The sequence below is a fragment of the Genypterus blacodes genome, unplaced genomic scaffold (assembly GCF_046128005.1).
Source record: "Genypterus blacodes isolate CSIRO-AG114 ecotype Tasmania unplaced genomic scaffold, CSIRO-AGI_Gbla_v1 ptg000214l_1, whole genome shotgun sequence".
NCBI lineage: Eukaryota > Metazoa > Chordata > Actinopteri > Ophidiiformes > Ophidiidae > Genypterus > Genypterus blacodes.
Genome location: NW_027467013.1, coordinates 1,416,092 through 1,434,663, shown reverse-complemented (window position 1 = coordinate 1,434,663; position 18,572 = coordinate 1,416,092). Strand labels below are relative to the sequence as shown.

The 18,572-nt window shown below is 44.4% G+C and overlaps 2 protein-coding genes across 2 annotated transcripts; both read right to left on the bottom strand.

Annotated features, from left to right (window-relative positions):
* Positions 1-123: 123 nt before the first annotated feature.
* LOC143015748 (acetylcholine receptor subunit alpha) lies at positions 124-5,185 on the bottom strand. Its single transcript, XM_076169804.1, has 9 exons — positions 5,143-5,185; positions 3,868-4,010; positions 3,727-3,771; positions 3,310-3,419; positions 2,695-2,890; positions 2,085-2,322; positions 829-1,052; positions 478-714; positions 124-392 (listed from the first exon to the last, which is right to left on the bottom strand). The coding sequence occupies exons 1-9, from the start codon at positions 5,183-5,185 to the stop codon at positions 264-266; spliced, it is 1,365 nt and encodes a 454-aa protein (XP_076025919.1). The 3' UTR covers positions 124-263.
* A 4,633-nt stretch (positions 5,186-9,818) lies between these two features.
* Positions 9,819-17,356, bottom strand: chn1 (chimerin 1). The gene is made up of 5 exons (XM_076169976.1): positions 16,833-17,356; positions 15,264-15,348; positions 11,248-11,325; positions 10,178-10,283; positions 9,819-10,097 (listed from the first exon to the last, which is right to left on the bottom strand). Exons 1-5 carry the CDS (start codon positions 17,082-17,084, stop codon positions 9,926-9,928), a joined length of 693 nt encoding a protein of 230 aa, XP_076026091.1. The 5' UTR covers positions 17,085-17,356; the 3' UTR covers positions 9,819-9,925.
* Positions 17,357-18,572: the final 1,216 nt, after the last annotated feature.

The window sequence follows — 18,572 nt, the reverse complement described above, 5'->3', positions numbered from 1 at the left end:
ACTGTACAATATTATAACAATTTCACGCTCAATCTTTTCCCATAGCACACTATATCCTTGAAAATATTGTTTGTTTTGGCATAAAACACATTGAGGTTAAGAACATATACAGTACAACCTGATCCCAAACATACAAAGTTTACAGCTGAACACACATTGCAAACAAGAGATTACATAGCAAAACATTGAAACAGTGTTCACACGGAGCAATAAGCTTTGTAATCTGAGGAGTCATAATAATACAACACTCCAGGGTCATCCGTCTAGACCCTGCTTAGCTCAATGAGACGGCCTGCAAACACTCCTAATGTGCCGATGAGACACACAGCCATGAACACACACAGCAGAATGTGATCCAGCACCATGGCAACAAACTTCCACTCCTCAGCAGCCTTGAAACACAGGAGAGGAAACATGTCACACACACATATGACACATAAAGACACTGCAACTTTTTGGATTCTTTGTCACGCTTACATTGTTAGATTCCTCATCCGATTTCATGGTTTCTGCAATGTACTTGACCCCTTCGATGGCACTGCGCACATCAGGATTCTTGGTGATTGATGACTGATAGGTGACAGTAGAGGTTTGGTTCCCAGAAATGTCTGAGATGTCAAAATCACCACCGTAGATATTTTTATCCTGCTTCTCCTTGCCCGGGCGCTTCATTGTCGAGAAGAACATGATGTTGGGGATCGTTTCAATGAAAACCTGAAACAAATGGCAGATAATACTAATGATGAATACAAGGCAAAACAAGATGTTCTCTTCATCACCATTAGATGGCAATATAGTACAAAGAACAAGGATTGCTGCTCTGCTCACCTTACGGACCCAACCAGGCATCGTATGGGTGCTTGGTGAACGGTGGTGTGTGTTGATGACGATGACAGTGATGATGATGGAGGCAATGACGAAGACCATGGTGAAGAGCATGTACTTCCCAATGAGCGGCACTGCACTGGAGGTGGAGGGGATGAGCTCCACAATGACCAGCAGGAACACAGTCAGGGAGAGCAAGACGGAGATGCTGAGGGTCATCTTCTCACCTGGGAGGGACACAAAACCATACAGACAGCTTTTATTGTGAAAAATAATACAGCAGTCTCACAATCTCATCTAAATACATACATTCTAAGATGTGTACACTCTTGAACAGGTACATGAGGAAGTTCTTATATGGGAGTGGAAGAAGTTACCAGTGTACAATTCTCCTACCGAAGCCCTCCAATATGTAGTTTTATTATATTGCCACCAGAGGGTGCTGCTCAACGAGTATTTGATCCCTTTCCAAAGCCATCCAATCAGAAGTCTCACACAATAACCCCACTATTCCACAATACCAGCAAACAGAGGCATCTTTCTACATCTAATAATAAATAACAGCATAACAAACTCTGACACCATTTCACCAAGCAGAAGTGCAAGCGTAAATTGTTTTTCTTGCTCAGTGAAACCAGTTGATGCAAAGAGAGCAGCTTTTGGCACACAGCTTCTCCTCCACAGAATCCTGTCAGCAGCAATATCAGACATGGGGAAGGAGTGATGTATTATACATGAAAGCAAAGGCCTGCTTTCCGACATGACAGCACCGAGAGACCCTGGGTAATGAGGCGGAGCAGAGACTGGAACACCGGTCAGATGTGCACAGGAGCGGTGCTTGCTCGTGTCCTGGTCGATGTAGGGACACCTCAACGAAAAACAAGGATTTGACCAACAGAGGCGTCAAGCTGATAACACGAGGATCAAGAATCAAGGATCAATATAGAAGATTGAAAAAGCTATGATTGTTCCATTCTGTTTCCACGGACACAGCACATGTTTTACAGGTCAACATGTATGTATGGCTACATTCCAATAGGTGGTTCAAGTATTGATCTGGCTCCAAGGTGGTAAAAGAGAGCAATGTACCACAAATTATTCACATATAGGAGTCCAGCAGCCTTGCCTGTGGATATGACGATCATTTAATAATGGACTACATCTACAATTCATATCAGTTCCAACATGCAGGACGGCACGCTGCACTCTTATGTTTCCGGGAAAAGATCAAACAAACCAGGAATTCAGTGCTGACATACCAGAGTCTGTGGGAAGATAGAAGACGAGGCCAGTCAGGAAGGAGAAGAGCATGCAGGGGATGATGACGTTGACGATGAAGTAGAGGGGAAGGCGCAGCATGAGGAAGTGGTAGGTGATGTCCAGGTAGGGTGTGTCAGGACAGCAGGAGTAGTACACCCAGTGCTTCCAGCTGCGGAAATCCTTCATCACCCACTCGCCACTTTCCATGAAATTACTCAGATCAGGCCGATCACTGTCCTGGTGAGCAGAATTGATAAAAGGTGAAATTGTATTTTGGCCATTTGTTATGAAAAATGGCAATTACTGTATCGACAATTAAATCAGAGCGTTGCTTTAACCCAAAATTTGTTCAAAATCCTTTCTTATGAGGCTTTTGATAGCAGCCCTGTGGCCAGGAATCATGGGAGCTGTAATTGTAGAATGCTTAGATAATAATGGCTTTATCTGGGTTACAATGGTGAGGTTCTCGCCTCGCACTGCTGGGTTTGAGAAATCTGCACAGTTAAGCATTATGTGGAGCCATATTCAGAAGGGGGGGAGGGGTTTCTTTCTTTTTCTACAGACATTAAATTCCTGTGGCTTCGGTCAAAGAACATTTATTTTTATTACAGGATTGACGACGACCAAGTTCCCGTCATAAGTCCAGGTACCCAGCTTCATGCTGCAGTTCTGGAGGTCGAAGGGGAAATGCAGCACTATGATTTCACAGTAGCTCTTGAAAATGGCAGGTGGGTTCCATGTGATCATCCCTGTGTACTCCAGCAGCACTTTGGTCTCGTGAACGATGGCGAAGTCACCATCGGCACTGCGGGCACAGATAAACACAGGCACCGTCAACACGGGAGGTAATAAGCGAGACGTTAACGCGGGGGGACATCAGCGCCTGAGGCTGCCTGTGGCCCAGCCAACCAAAGCTCAGTGGCACAAGTGGCTGTGGCAGTGGAGTTGGTTGTCAGGGAGAAACAGCAGTGTGTCAGACACAGCATATGGTGTGAGGGGGCGACCTGCAATACGGAGGCCAGATTTAGCCTGATGAAACCTGAGCTTTCACACACTGCACACACACACTGAAGTACTACAGGGAAGTGTGATGCAAAAAAAACACTGACGGGTTTCTGTGTGCTTGTGGCTCAGACAGTTTAGGTCAGGAAAGGCAATAGAAACTGAGTGAACGATATTAGGAAAATAAACATGGTTTGAATCAAATGTGTCCTCAAAACTTACTTGTTGTAGAGAACGAGATCAGGCCGCCAAATGTCAGTGGATGGAACTCTGATCTTTTTGATTCCACCATAATCCTCTGGGTTCCACAGCAAGTTCACATCTTTCCATTGCTGGAAAAGTGCACACGGACTTCTTCGGTCATTTGTCTTTGGTACAATATAATTACTCCTAACTTTAATTTACCAATATTTAAATCTAACACAGTCAGTAGTTGTTTGGGTAACTGTCAGTGGTTATAACAAATATCTGTTGACTGAATGAATGACGCTGTTACAGTAGAAATGAAATGTATATTCGATTTGACTTAAATTAACATTGTATACATTTTAATTAGTTTTATTTATGCATTTATTGGCACGAGGCCTCGTCTGAGACAGAATCCAAGAAATATGAAAGCATGAATCTGCTCAAACAAACCTGCTTCAGTCGCACGTTGCTGTTGACAATCTGGTTGACCTCATCCTGTGTGATGCAGAGGAATTAGTTTAGGTTTTGTTGTGAACACTGAACCATGGTATGAACCTGGATGAGGAGAGACACGGTGACATGAGACCTCACCACGCTGATGAGCTGGATGAGCTGAAGGCCAACAGTCACAACCACCGGGTCGCTGAAGTGATTTACCGGACGGACAACCTTATTGTACCCGGTGAAGATAGTTTTTACCAGGCGAGTCTCATCAGCAGAAGCCCAGGCAGCACCTAAGACACACACACACACACGCAGCATATCGGCTTATACAGTGTAAATGTTGGTTGGGGAACTGAATTGTTGTCGAATACTATTTATAAGTACTTGTAAAGATCATTCAACACTTTGTTTCTTTTAAATTCTTCATACAATGATGAGGAAATTAAAAGCAATGTTTCTGATTGAAATTATGATTATTTTATTAAATGTCAAATAAGAAGTTACGCATATTCTGATTTGGTTATGATCCTGTGTTTTGTTTGTATTATTTCCTCTTTTATTTTGTAGTATTTTCTGTTCTCCCGTGTTTCCTGTTTGTTTGATTATCCTCACCTGTGTAATTGCCCACACCTGTTCCTCGTTGTCATCTGTGAGGAACAGGTGTCGACAATTACACTCTGGGTCTTTCCCTCACCTCTGGAGCCATTAAACCATTTTTTATTTATGAATAATTTGCCATTACAATAGATTATTTCCAGTCATCTCCTGTCCAAAGTGGTACGCACAACACAGTTTGAGAACCACTGCTTTAGGATTGCAATAAAATGCACTAAACTGGAACAATAGCGTACACACTTCATATACATATAGTGACAGTGTTGGCATTGTTGTCTAAATTGGGTTCTACTACTTTGCCCTGTGTGTGTTGTAATAAAGTTATTTTTGTGTTATTTCCACCACATATTTGACACATGCTGGGACAGTATCGCATTTCATTTTGCGCCTGACTTTGAAACGAAGGTCACGGCGCAGCAACACAGCTGAATGGCTGAATGCTTCCGGAGACATTCGACTCAGGAAACGCAGGAATTGTCTGAACATTAATTATGCAGGTTCATGTGGTCACAGACAGCCAGAGGTTAAAAAACAAAATCAAAACAGCGCTTGTGCCCTTGTCACTTACAGAGACGTTTTGCAACAAATTAAAAACTGCTCATTAGTTGAGATGTTTGAAATGAATCAGCTTAGAGACGTGGAAGCAGTTTTGTGAATCAAACTCCATATGAAGAGGATTAAGTAACTGAACATGTAGGTGTATTAGATCTTAAATTGTATAACTAGAGTATATAAGTTAGAGTGAAAAGTAAAATGTGTTTCTGCTCCACCAGCACACAGAAGCTTCAGCATGAAGTAATCGCTTACCTGCTAGAATCATTAGATGCAAAAGGAAACATAAAGCCTTCATTCTCGCTGGTGTTTGGTCTCAGAAAGCTTGGCACCCAAATCCAGATCCGACTTCAACACGCTGCCCGTTGACCAATAGAGAATTAGAGAGATTTGACCCACTTAAAACATTCTTTCAGCACTGGCAAATGACAATTGTGACAGTTGTACAACCTCCACAGCTCCACGCGGGCAGTTGGGTTGTTATTGTAGGTGGGCCGGGGGCGACTGCCAATGTCTGACACATGAGACGCTCACATTCTTTGTCATCTGTTTTCAGATCAACGTGCCGGTGTAATCTACCGCTGAAACATCTCATCGTGAACTTGGACACACTCAACTCTGAGGCACAGAGACGACGGTAAACAATTACAACTGGACATGTGTACATTTGGGACAAACTGTCAGCTTCTACTACACTTAGGACACTTGTGTTCTCAATGGGAACATCTATCACAAAATAGAATATCAATATGTAGCATTTGGTACTGATCTGGTCTAAGATTAGACACAGGATACACTCCTGTAATGGAACCAATGAACAGGAATAACAGGGATAGATAGCTAGATAGATAGATAGATAGATAGATAGATAGATAGACAGACAGACAGACAGACAGACAGACAGATAGATAGATAGATAGATAGATAGATAGATAGATAGATAGATAGATAGATAGATAGATGCATTCTAATGAGTGAGCTTCGAGTTATTTGTTTAGATATTATATTTAAAATGCTTTTAACGTCCCATTATCTACTCCCAGTAAGTAATATATGAGGTAATTCATGTTTTGAAATAGCCCCGTGCGTCCCCAGGCCTCCCTTTACACACCAGCGTGTGTGTGTGTGTCCCCACCCCACCCTGTCGAGCCGGTGATGGGTCAGGCAACTCAATTTCCTCACATCCCCGACCCGTTCAATCAGCCAGTCACTCCACTGCGAGGCTCATTCATCTCACTTAGAGACAAATGAACAGTTTGGCAATGTCTGAATTAAGAGAGATTTATCCCTGCACCTCCCCTCCCCCCTTTCCTGGTCCAATCACTCAGGCCACCTGAATCTACACCATGTAAGCACAGCCAAGGCTCTCATCTAACACGGGACACGGGACAGAACATGGGACAGGATGTTGGACATTGTAACTGCTGAGTTGGACACTTTTGCTGCTTGGTCCAGTGTTAATTACAGCTGGTTTCAGTGTGAGGGGCAGTGTGAGCTCTATTTATAGCACCGCTACATGACATTAAAATGCTCTTTGGATCTGAATGAATGTGGCAGTGAGGCAATATCTGGAGGGGGTGTGTGTGGACGCTGGACAATGTATAGGATGTTTATGGCTTTATGAAGATTATAAGGATTAGAGAGCATCAAAGGGATTAATATATGATTAATGTGTGTGTTGAATGATATATTTCACATAATGTCCCAACTCAAAAATAGCAACATAAAACAATGAGCTGTGTATTTTACAGCCTTTGGTAGGAAAATCCTTCTTTTGCAGCATTTTATGACTTGATGGTATAATTTAGTTATAAATTAAGTATTTTTATTATTTTTTCATTTATATAACAGTGAAAATCCTGGTTAATGCACTTTTATCCTGATAATAAAAGAGAGGCACACAGATATAGCTATTCAACCATAAAATGATATAATAAATGATATTTCGTCAAATCATTCATCAGTATTCAGTTCAGCTTTAAAGTCACTGTGCTGCAGAGAACACACACACGCGCACACACACCATGAAAAGTGTCAGCATCTGTAATAATGATGCTGATTTACATTTTCTAAGTACACTGAGGCGTTTTTGTGTGAAATATGAGGGGGAAAAAATGAAACTGTGCTACATGAATAATATTGCCATTTCTCATATTTCACATGGTTGAGCTGCATATGACTTTTATTCAGGAGAGGGTTGGGAATGTATTTAGGTCAGCCTGCTGCACGTCCATGCAGTCAGCAGAGAAAGGTCAGTCATCTCACGGATCACGGACTCTCAGATTTAGTCTCATTACTGGGAATGAAGCACATCCACCACACAATAAATTTGGCAAACATTGGCGTGACGTGCGTGTGTGTAGACTCTGAGCTGGGCCTTATCACAGCAGCTGGCTGAGAGATGAGAAAGGCTCCGTAGCTTTATTACTGTGGACGCCGCGTCCTTTCACAGCCACTATACCGTGATGGAGATGAAGCTATGATATGTTTGAAATGGCTGATAATGGAGGCTGGAGGAGGATCCAATTTTGCTTTACAATCACCAGAGACAAATCACAATTTTACCTGTATTCATTCAGTGGGATTGTGGTCAAAAACTAAGTGATTAAATGTCAAGCGGTGATTGTTTCTCCCTCGCCTCACACTCCAACCCCCTACACCTGAACACACCTATTTACATTTTCAGGGTTTTTTGTGTACATTGTTGCCCTTAATCTCTTTCTTTATCACATCATCATCATCGCCGGTTGACAAGCTCATGCCTCATGTTGTTTATTGAAAGTGCATTTAGATAATCTCACACTATATATGCTTTCAGGTTTGATCTTTCCTTCTCTCCGGGCCTATAGATCCTTATAACTCACCGCTGATAACGCTGACCTGATGCATTCATGTCATTAAAGATCAAATTGTTTGAGGCGTGACTCTCATATCTGGACGTTTAGAAATAGTGACGGAGAATTTGAATAATTTGAAAGCATATAAATGGATATGTACGCCACATCCTTGGTAGGGGGTGCTGTGCAGGGGTGCAGGCGACAAAACCCTCGCCCCTCCCCCGCTCTGATCACACTGAACACAGCTCTGATGCTCACGCTGAAAACACACAAACACACTGAACACAAGTGCGATCACACAGAAAGACCGCCATCGCGCTGAAAACACAAAAACAGACTGAACACACATCTGATCACAATAAAAACACACTATCAGAATTTTAAACCCCCCACAGGGCTTGAGATCTCTCTATTTTGCATTTTCTACTCATGAATATTGGATTTTTGTGCTTGACTGGCCCTGTAGAGATACTCCATCATGAAAAACAACACAAAATTCAGTTTTTGCTTCCGAAACAAGGCCCTTTTTTGTTCTTTTTGTTCCCGAGCAGGAAATTGCATGAATGGAAGATAGACAGACTCAAAGCAGCCACAGCAGTCACATTTGGACTGAACCATTCTGTACGTTTTGCAGGAAGTGGATAGTGTGAAGTTTTAGATTATATTATTGCATGAATTTGTCTATGTTGATGTCATTGATTGTCACTACTTTTGTAATTTAAGATCTTGAGGGGCCCCAGTAATGTGCCTGGGCCCCTGAATCATTCAGGCTATGCAGGATGCTAATGTCCCCCTGGTCCAGTGCCCCAAGCGGCCCCTTGTATAGGGTAATATGGAGGCTCTGTATGCATGTATTTGTTCTGTGGGCATAAACAGAGCGTGACGCTGATCACAGTAATGAGCCACCAATGAGCAGGAACCACAACTTATTGGAAACCGCCTTGAAAGCCACAACATGTAGGTAATTAAACCAAAAATGCATAAATTTCAGGTGACATTGTGTGCATAATTCTAAAGCAATTAACAGTCTCCTTAATGCACAGAGGGGCGACGCCTGAGGTGTGCAGGCTCTTTTTAATCTCACTGTGAATCAGTGTGACTGATGTGTTGAGAGGAGTTTATGTTTAATCAGGAGTGGCATGTAGGCACAGAATGTCAGTGTTAATATGCAGGATGAAGATGACACACAGCCTCATCCTGTCAGAGTAAAAGTGCGACATTTATATGACATTCAGTAGCAGTAATGTGTTTTATGCTCTATTGTAGGTGAATTAAAGTGTAGGCGAGAAGCAGGTGAGAAATGTCTGGATGGATTCAATGTGACGGTGGTCAGGGGGGAAACGGGACTGATTCACAGCTGGACGAGACCCTGGAACACGACAGAGAATACATGCAGCTATTTAACATGTTTAAGTTTGTTTCCTGTTCAAAGGGTCAAGAAATTCTGTGCAGCATCCCTACTCGTGTTTCCACTGAAAGCATCAGTGTCACTACATCCACATTTCCATTCTGACAACAAAGTTACCACACTTCTCAGAGGAATGTTTAATAAATTAAAGTGTCCATGCACACATTCTGTTTAAATCATTACAGTAAAAAAACATGAAAAGCACAAAGGATGCTGTTTAAAATACAATAGAAATTGTAAGATCAGGCAAAATGCACCAAAAACGTAGTCAGGAACAGTAAAGGATCATTTCACAAAGGACTGCAGCTTACATAAAAACATTAGAGAACATTAAAAAAATACAGGATCATAAAAATTACCCCACCCCCAACACACACACACACACACACAAAATCAGTAGTTTGTTTTTATATCCACCTATAGAATGTTTCACTGAAGGAATGAATGACGACTAAAGAACAAATAGGAGAGAAATCACAAAGCTGCACCATCTCTAACGCATGCTGGGTCACAACTACAAAGCCAGAGAGAGAAAAGAAAGACCTCGCCCCATGCATGCTGCTCTGCCAGCGTCTCACAATCCCCCGACAAAAATGGGGAGACGGTCAAAGTGTAACATCCATCATTCAACAGCCAGCGCAGGGGGGGAGGACAGTTGACAGCCGGGTCAGTGCCAGAGTCCAAAGCGCGGCCAGTAGAAACCGTATTAATCAATCTAATACAAAGATTCGTTCAAGTCTTTATACAAAAACAATGATTGGCTCCCTGTTCTATCAAAGTTCCGTATCTGTGTCTAGAAGAGCACGTCTTCTTTTTTAATGAGCACCTCCACCACTTGCCTCTGGTAGCGGATGTCGTTGAGCGCGGTGATGGCGTCCATGTCCGGAGCGCGCATGAGGGTGGGCCCGAAAATGATGGCCAGGTTCTCCGCGTTCATCAGGTTGTCGTTTTCATTCTGTGTCACCCTGGAAACAGCGTTAAAGTTAGAAACACTAGAGGCGGAAGCTGGGGACGGACAGGTTTTTTAGATTTTGTGCGACCTCACCTCTTTAAATGTGCCATGAGATACTTCAGGGTGTCGCTGTGTGACGGCGGCAGCAGAGCCAGAGCCTCGCGGAAAGCTTCAAGCTTCTTTTCCGGATCTGTGAGCTCTAAGAGACAGAAAACGAGGAAACATATTATTGGGAACGGCCACGCTTCAAAACAAACAAAGGCCTCTGTGTCGTAGCTTTCTTTGCATAAGCGTAAGGAGAAATCCAGAACAGGACTCACTTGCAGCTTCGATGAACCTGGGGTAAGCGTCGTATGAGATGACAGGAACGGGCAAATCCCTCAGGTACAACTTCAGGGCGCCTGTGATGATGTTGATGTCATCATAGGCGTTCACTGAGATGTCAGTCTTCTCACCATCTTTGCACAGTCAAGGAACAAGAGAGAGGGGAGCAAAATGGAGATGTGAACAGCCGCAGCAGGTTCAGATAAAGTGAGGAAAAATCTCTCTTGGCTCTGAATTTTCCTTTTCATTCTGACTTCCCTTCAGTTAAGTCTGCCTTCCTGCGCAGGCCGTGGCCTACTTGTGCTGGCAGACTGAATATCACAGCGCTGTGAGCTGGAATGACACTCTGTCATGGATGAGCTCCCACACGCAGCTCTGGCTAAGAGTTTAGCCAATTGCTGCAGGGTTTTTTACTGCAGCTGATATTCACACCGCACTGGGCTGAGACAGCCTCACTGTCGCTGAGTCTACTGCCCAATCCCAACACAGAGGAAGGGATTCATACGCCGCCTTTTGTTTTTGCTATATGTTCAAGGCAGAAGACGGCATTGATGGTTTCTATCCCCTCAGGTCCGCCTGCCTGCCTGCCTGCCTGCCTGCCTGTCTTAGTGTGTGTGTGTGTGTGTAAAAGCCTGCGTGAGAGGCAAATGTCAGCACAGGGTCGTCTCTCCCAGATGGACACTAATCCCTCACAAATGTGTCACTTTCTGATTAATCTCAAATGTTCTGTGTGTTTTACATAAACACATGTTAGCATGCAAAGTCCCCTGTCATGTAACGAGCTGACAGAAATCAATAGAACAAATACCAATCTGTCCAAAAGACAAACGGAGACGTACCTTTGTCAAACGCCGTCTTGACTTCCTCCACCGAATCACTGAATCCTGATATTCTGTACAGACCCTCAGACTTCAGGCCTGGATACAGAAACAAACACAAAGAACATTTTTAAAACATAATCCGAGCCGCCACATGAACGTATGAGAGCCAGAGTAATGTAGAGAAATGACCTTGGGTAATCGAGGAAATGCCATTAAATATGCATAAGAAATTAAGGGTAAAAATGTCCACAATATCACACGAGGGGCGAACACGGAGACACGCTCATCATTTTCTGCATCGGTGGGCGACATAGCGCAGACATAAATCAAACTTAGCTGCAGACGTACATTAGAGGGCGAACCAGGAGCTCCATACATACGAGCAGGATTTAACTGGAGAGCATTGAGCTGAGGCAGGAGGACACGGAGCAGAATTGTACCCATTACTCATGTTTGTGTGGTCTGTGGCTGTGGTCTATGTGGTCATTATGAGGACATAGTTAGTGGGGATATTGTGCTGCGTTGCATTATAACTTAGAAATCAATATAAAGCTCTAAATAACAATCGAATACACACACAATACCAACAAAGGCCTCATAAACAAAACCTTCACCTTTCCCACAAAACAAAAACAAACATGACATCATAATCTTAGGAGAAGGAGAAATGATTGCAGGGTTGTTGAGCTGGATTGCATCAGACGGTGCAGCTGAAGGAAAAATGAAGCTTTTTCTTTACAAATTTAATTGAATGTAAATGTAAAACGCAGCCTTTTCAGAATAATTTCATGGGGTTGAAGCGACCGTCATCCGTAAATTTAGGAATGTGAAGCAACCGCGCAGATTTGCCCTAATTTGAATTACCGACAGCCAATCAGGGCACCAGGATTATGACGGAGAGGTAAATGCTTTGTATACATTTGCATCACAAAGAACGCTATTCTAATCCTGAGTCGCTGTACATTTGAAACACTCTCTCTCTCTCTCTCTCACACACACACACACACGATTTACCTCTTGACTCAATCTCCCGTATGCACATGTCCACCACCATGGGCCGAGCCGTGTTGTAAGCCTTCACCAGGGTCGTGAGGTCGCAGCTGTAGACTTTGCGGATGTGCCTGAGGTCCGGCTTGCAGTCGTCGGGCACCATGGAGGAACAGTTTTTGTGGACGTTCAAACCACAATCTAGACACAAATGTTCAGCAGGATTAGAGACGCTTCATCTCTAAGTCACAATGGAGGGGGTAAACACCAAAAGAAGCCCGGCTAAATGATTTCTTGTAGATTAGTAATGTCATCTCTGGACAAAGTGATGTCAAATCCATATTCAGCCCGGTGTTAATTGTCCTTTTTGCTGAGCGGCTTGATGTGTGTTTTGGCATGCAGAAATCTTAATCTGGTTGATCAATATTTGCCCTCTGAATGTCAGGAGGCCACAGGAGAGACGCTCACACCGCTGACATTGGAGTCACATTGAGCGCCGGACATTTACATAAACAATCACTTCTATACGGGCTTTGTTTTTGTGTGCTTTCTTCCTTTTTGATAAATTACAAAGCTGTGAGAGGAAATCCTAATATTAGTGGGTTCATTATACAACATGACATTATTTGACAAAGCGGGTGTTTAAACCGCACATTAGTCATGATGTCAGTGTGAGGATCCCTCATTGCTTTTTGTCTTTAGTCACAGTGGATGCAGCCTGGGGCACAGCTGTTCCAGGGCAGGTTTCACCTTGGAGGAACAGAGGAGCCTGCAGAGAGCAGATGCACTGAGACTCCAGGCCTGCTTGGTAACAGAAGCTCTTAAAGGGAATTAGAGGCGCAGCTAGAACACTGTGGCCTGGAGGAGGGACAGTCAGTGGCTGCTGTGTGTGTGTGTGTGCGCCATTCTTTTTCAAATCCAAGCTCGCACACACAATGGCTGTGGAAGCAGCAATTCAGGCGCTGCGGGCTACACTAGACCCAGTTTCCCAGACTGAACTGGGGCGGCTCTTAGCTCAGATCTTTGGAGCTTTCTCCCAGCTCGGGAAGGGAAGCTTTTCTTGTTTTGTGCTTTGATTCCAAAAATCATTAAAAATGACATTTGATCCTCAGAATCAATTGTTACTATTTAATTGTAAAAGCTGTGTATTGTATAAAAGCGTACGGCCTTCTCGCTCCTGCAGATCCTCAGACAATATTTTGATTAATATGGGTCCCTGGAGAAATTTCTACTGGCTGCATTTATATGCATTGATGCAGAAATGTAATTACCTTAAGAGATGATTCTCTTAAAGATATGAGACAGGCGCTATAATAGAGCGGGGCCTGTAATCAGACGCAGGGCTGCTGCTCTCCCGCCGTCCACGTGCACGCACTGATGGCCCCGAGTCCCAGGTGGGCCGGGTGAGGGTGAGGCAGCGGCCCGAGAGACGGAGGAGGAGGACACTGCTTTACTGCACCGTCAGCTCTGTGGCAGCCAGGACGGGCTCAGCTCAGGTTTGGGTAAAAGGCTCTGACACTGACGGTGGTTGGTTGCTACTTTCTAATCAGCACATTATCACCACGTCTAGCCTCTGTGATGCTACACACACACATACACACACACAGGCTTTATTAGCAGGTCGCCTGTGTTTGAGGAGAACAGAAGCAGAAGCAAAAAGGTTCTCTTCTGTATTTCAAGTAGGGCAGCACCGTTGTGTTAAATAGAGGATGAGCATTGTGACCGGGCTCTTTGGTTGGAGCGGCTGAATTTTAATGTGTGTGAAAACAGTCTCCTTCCCCACGCTCGGAGCCGCTCCTCATTAAAGAGACATGCCAGCTTTGTTTTTCGTCACAGGCGTGATGGGATGAGGCTGGGGGGCGCACTCTCGCACTCTGATGAGGAAATGTGGCACAACAAGCACAAGCAGAGGCTGGCTGCCTGGCACTCAGCCAAAAACAGTTCACACATACAAAGGGAGGGGGAAAAGAGAGGCCTGGAGAACAGTTTTAGTATGCAAATTTGAGCCTTGTGTGAGACTTCACTGCCCCAGATTCAGAGTGTGAAGGAATGGCAGAATGAGGAGCGACTCTAAACATGCAGCTCCTCTGCTCCCTGTCAGCTTCATCAAGACATCAATAATTAACATCATCGCTCCCAATCATTTGTGTGCCACAGTTAGTTTCGTCAACAAAACATCAAATACACACATCAGAGCGAATTAGAGCAAAGTTTGAGGGTGGGAATGAAATCTGTCAACATCTAACGGCAGTGAGATACAAACACACTGAGGGGCAGAAACACAAACCAGACCTGTTTAAAATGTAATGTGTCTGTGTTCAATCAGTTAAATAAACAAGTGGAATCATTTAAAGAGGAGTAGATAACTAAATAATTAAATTTAAGGACTGAATCCAACGAAGGAGCATTTGGGTAAATATCTTTTAAATGTGTTTACGGCTTTGGGATGAAAGGAGAGAAGCAGGGAGGGGAACAAACAAACTTCTACATTATATTTACAATTGGGTTACTGAGATTGGAAGTGGTCTCTCTGGTTACAATGTAGCCGGCCATTCAAATCCTGGGAGTGTGTACGCAGACATACAGTAATGATGATGTGACAGGACAGGAAGCACAGCTTGACTGTGAGCCGTAAAGAATCCCGTCGTTACCCGAGATAAAAAATTCAGAGCTACTTTTAGATTCTGAATAATTTCTGCTCTCGGCACCGACAGCTAAGAAAACCAATTGTTCCTCTCATTTGCATCGATCATCCCCGCTCACAAATAAAGCAATCAGGTCGACAGCAAGTATCTGTTACATCACAGTAATCTCACAGAAACACACTCGTCGTTTCACTTACACAACCACTAATCCAGCGCACAAACACAACGGGTGGACTTTAGATTAAAAAGCATAATGCAGTTCCTGTTGCACTCAAAACCAAGTAACCCACATCCACAAAGATGCAGAACACTCTGTACTGTACAACAGTTAATCAAGAGGCTGTGCTGAGGGGTTTAAGTGAGGTCACAGAGTGTGTTTATGTAGGCTGGGACGGAATGTACCTGCACATTTGACCCCTTGAGCCATCAGTCCCCACATGAAGCTGGCACAGTGTTCACACCAGTGAGGTCCCCGAAAGCTGTGGACCTAGAAAAAAGAGGGAGACAGAGACAGATATGAGCCGTGAGGAAGAGAAGCAAAGCAGAGGCAGACACACATAAGAGTGCGGGGGCAGAGCTGCATTCATCCGCTCGTCCCCAGCATCTCTTTCAGGCCGGCGTGGAAGTGTGTGTAGCTGCTGCCAGCTTAAATGAGGCCGAGGAGGAGGATTGTTGCCTAAACATCCAGTGGAGCTGACAGTGATTAGGGCCGGATGCTGGATGCAGGGGGAGACTTTGCTGCGGTGCCACAGTGGGATGTGACGCCCATATAAGCAGCACCAGGGCGCAAGTTGTCAGGGAAATTCGCTATGGAAACCGTAAGGAAAGGGAGCACCAACACTCCGGCAGGTAACAACAGCCCAGCCAATCAGGAGGGGCCTACGGGAGGAGACCTGCGGGAGCAAGAGCCACACATACACACACACCCCCACAGAGTTACCCTGCAATATGGCAACACACACTATATAGGGCACGACGCTGCTATTGGGTACTGAGCTGATGTTGTTACTACCTGCAACAATCACAATAACAACAAATCACACACTTTAACTGCCAATACACACACAGCTGAGGATCCTTCTGTAGTAGAGACACGTTAATGTGTGATTATTATTGGAATAGTTGAGTTTAGAGAGCATGATGTCGTTACTTATAGATTTAGCTGGAGAATGAAAACGAAGGAATCGGTATGTTTACTGCCTACAATTGATCAGATTACATCATTTAGAATGGAATTAAAAAGTGAGTATTGATCAGAGAGATGGATGGAGGGATGGAGGGATGGAGGGATGGAGGGATGGAGGGGGGGATATTGTTCCCAGTGGGCCTTTATCACATTAAAGAAACATTCTTCTTCAATTTGGCCTCTGATTTGAACTGCAATTGAATTTTAAAGAGTTCATTTACCTCCAATAGGTTGCTGCGCTGTCACAACAAACACATTCATCTGCTTTATAGCCACTTCACACACATTAATGCACCATCTTGGCTGTGAGAACTTCAACCACAGGAACAAAATGAATGAGGCACATTTTTCATACAAATGTTAAAAATCAGCATGCGGCCCAGTGTGAGAACAAAGAGGCAGAAAGAGGCTGTGAGGATCATCAATCTGGAAGCCTTGAAGATAAACGCGTCTCTCTCTGCTCTCCATCCCATTAACTGAGCTCAACCAGAGTGCTGACGGAGCCAAACGGGGGGAAAGACTCCTCTGCTGTTTGTCCTTCCGTCGGCCTAATCTCTCCATCTGCTGCTCAAACTAGCAGCAGAGGTCCACAGACAGAGCCAAACAAACAGCTCTGCTTTTATTCTTTCAGCCACTCAGTCTCTCTCTCTCTCACACTCACATAAACACACACACGGCTCTCCCCACCGCCACATAGAACACATGTAAAGAAAGCCTTCCTCTCGTCACAGCATGACGAAATTCATAGCTGCTGTTGGTTAACCTGAGCGTTTCTGCCGTCTCACCTTAAAGTTGTGGACTTTCTTGTAGTTGGCCGTCTTCTCGTTCTCCCTCAGCGAAGCTCTGCGCACCAGTGAAGTGAGCTGTGAATAGGCGAAGAGTTTGAGCGGCTGCCAGAAAGTGGCTGATGGTTTCTGTGGTCCCATCCTCATCCCCAGGGCGGCTGCCAGAATCTCCTCCTGGTTGCTCTCCCGCTTGGCCTTTTGCACCAGGGACTTCTCCTCTTTGCGAACATCATAGGACTCCCTGGACGGCATTGTGGCGGCGGTGACGTCGTCGTCTCAACAAACAAACCCTTACAGATGAGTCCAAAAGTAGGAGTAGTGGGTTCCACTGTGAAAGCCAAACTCTGGGTGATGCTCAGAGTAAGACTAGATCAAGCAGTAATGTTGGCATTGTCCCAATCAAACCAGGACATCACTGAGGAAAATACAGCAAAGTTAAACCATGAAAAGAGTCCAAAAGCAGGGAAGAAGAAGCAGCAGAAGAAGAAGAAGAAGAAGAAGAAGAAGAAGAAGAGGCTCTGTGTTCCCTGGTAAATCCTCTCAGCGCGGGGACGGAGGAGCGCCTGGTCTCATATGAAGGAGGTGCAGCCCCGTGCCTGCGTGCGTCCCTGGGAACGTGTATGCAGATGAGCTGAGTGTGTGTGAGTGTGTGTGTGTGCTAATCCTCTCCTCCCTGTGCAGAGCTGATATTCTCCCTGGAACGGAGGAGGCAAAGCAAAGCTCTCCCTGAAAGGATGCTGCGAGGGCGGGCAGAGGGAGGGGAGGGGGAGGGGGAGGGGGGAAGGGGAGTGTGTGGGGGGCGGCCCCTGTCGTAGCCAGAGTGGATTAAATGGATCCCCACCAGCCAATCACAGCGCGGATACACAGGCTTTGTAACCGCCGCTCCCCTCCCCTCCTCCCCACACACACACACACACACACACACACAAGCCTCTCCATCAAGATATCCAAGCAGGGGGAGTCGGGGGTTGGATGAAATGAGTGTGGGATGATAATGAGCCATGAATGAGTCACGCATCAGGAGTGGGAAGAACCTGCGACGGTTACAGAGAGGAGCTATTTTCAAAATCACGTTGCCACAGAAACTGCTGATGCCAGCGACGACAAAGAGCCACAGCAGCACAACGCTGCATCACCTGGGACCGAGCTTTCACTTACTGCTTTATTCTAACTTTAAGAGCAACTAAATGAACTCTAATAACCCTGAAATGTATAATTGCCTCACAGAAAATTGTGTGTGTGTGTGGAAATGACCTAGAGATGCTTGTTAACTTCAGTACAAAAGCTTCTGCTTTGATGCAGATCAAAGTCACATACCAGAGCTCTGAGGGGGGGATGACCTCATTTTACTGATAAACAGAGTAAACATCACGAGATTCACTTGTATAATAATCATCTTCACCTCAGGAGGGTTTGACTGTCTGATGCTTTGTTGGTTTGTTAGAGGATTTGCTCCAAAATGGGGGAAGATTTTTGAATTTTATCATTAAATACATCAGTCGCATAACAATTCTTCTAATTATGGGGAAAGAGCGGAAGATATATTGTGTATATTAGTTTAAAGTCATTCTCACGTCTGATCTCACATCTGTATGAGCTCTAATGTGAGGATTTGTAGTTTTATATCGATTTTTAAAAAACATTACTCTCATAAATTATTTGTATTATAAATCAATATCGCCTCATTCAGCAGTGATCAATTATTCAGTGAAGAATTAAACAGAACGTGTCAGATAGGAA

Bases quoted from the DNA above. Each gene is read 5' to 3' on its own strand.
- LOC143015748 (XM_076169804.1), bottom strand. From the start codon at position 5,185: ATGAAGGCTTTATGTTTCCTTTTGCATCTAATGATTCTAGCAG. The intron at 3,772-3,867 runs GTGAGGTCTCAT...TGCATCACACAG, and splicing joins TCATCCAGCTCATCAGCGTG to GATGAGGTCAACCAGATTGT. The intron at 2,891-3,309 runs GTAAGTTTTGAG...CTGTGCCCGCAG, and splicing joins GATCTCGTTCTCTACAACAA to TGCCGATGGTGACTTCGCCA.
- chn1 (XM_076169976.1), bottom strand. From the start codon at position 17,084: ATGCCGTCCAGGGAGTCCTATGATGTTCGCAAAGAGGAGAAGTCCCTG. The intron at 11,326-15,263 runs GTACATTCCGTC...TTCTGTATCCAG, and splicing joins TCAAGGGGTCAAATGTGCAG to GCCTGAAGTCTGAGGGTCTG. The intron at 10,284-11,247 runs GTACGTCTCCGT...TCTGTCTCTTAG, and splicing joins CAAGACGGCGTTTGACAAAG to AGCTCACAGATCCGGAAAAG.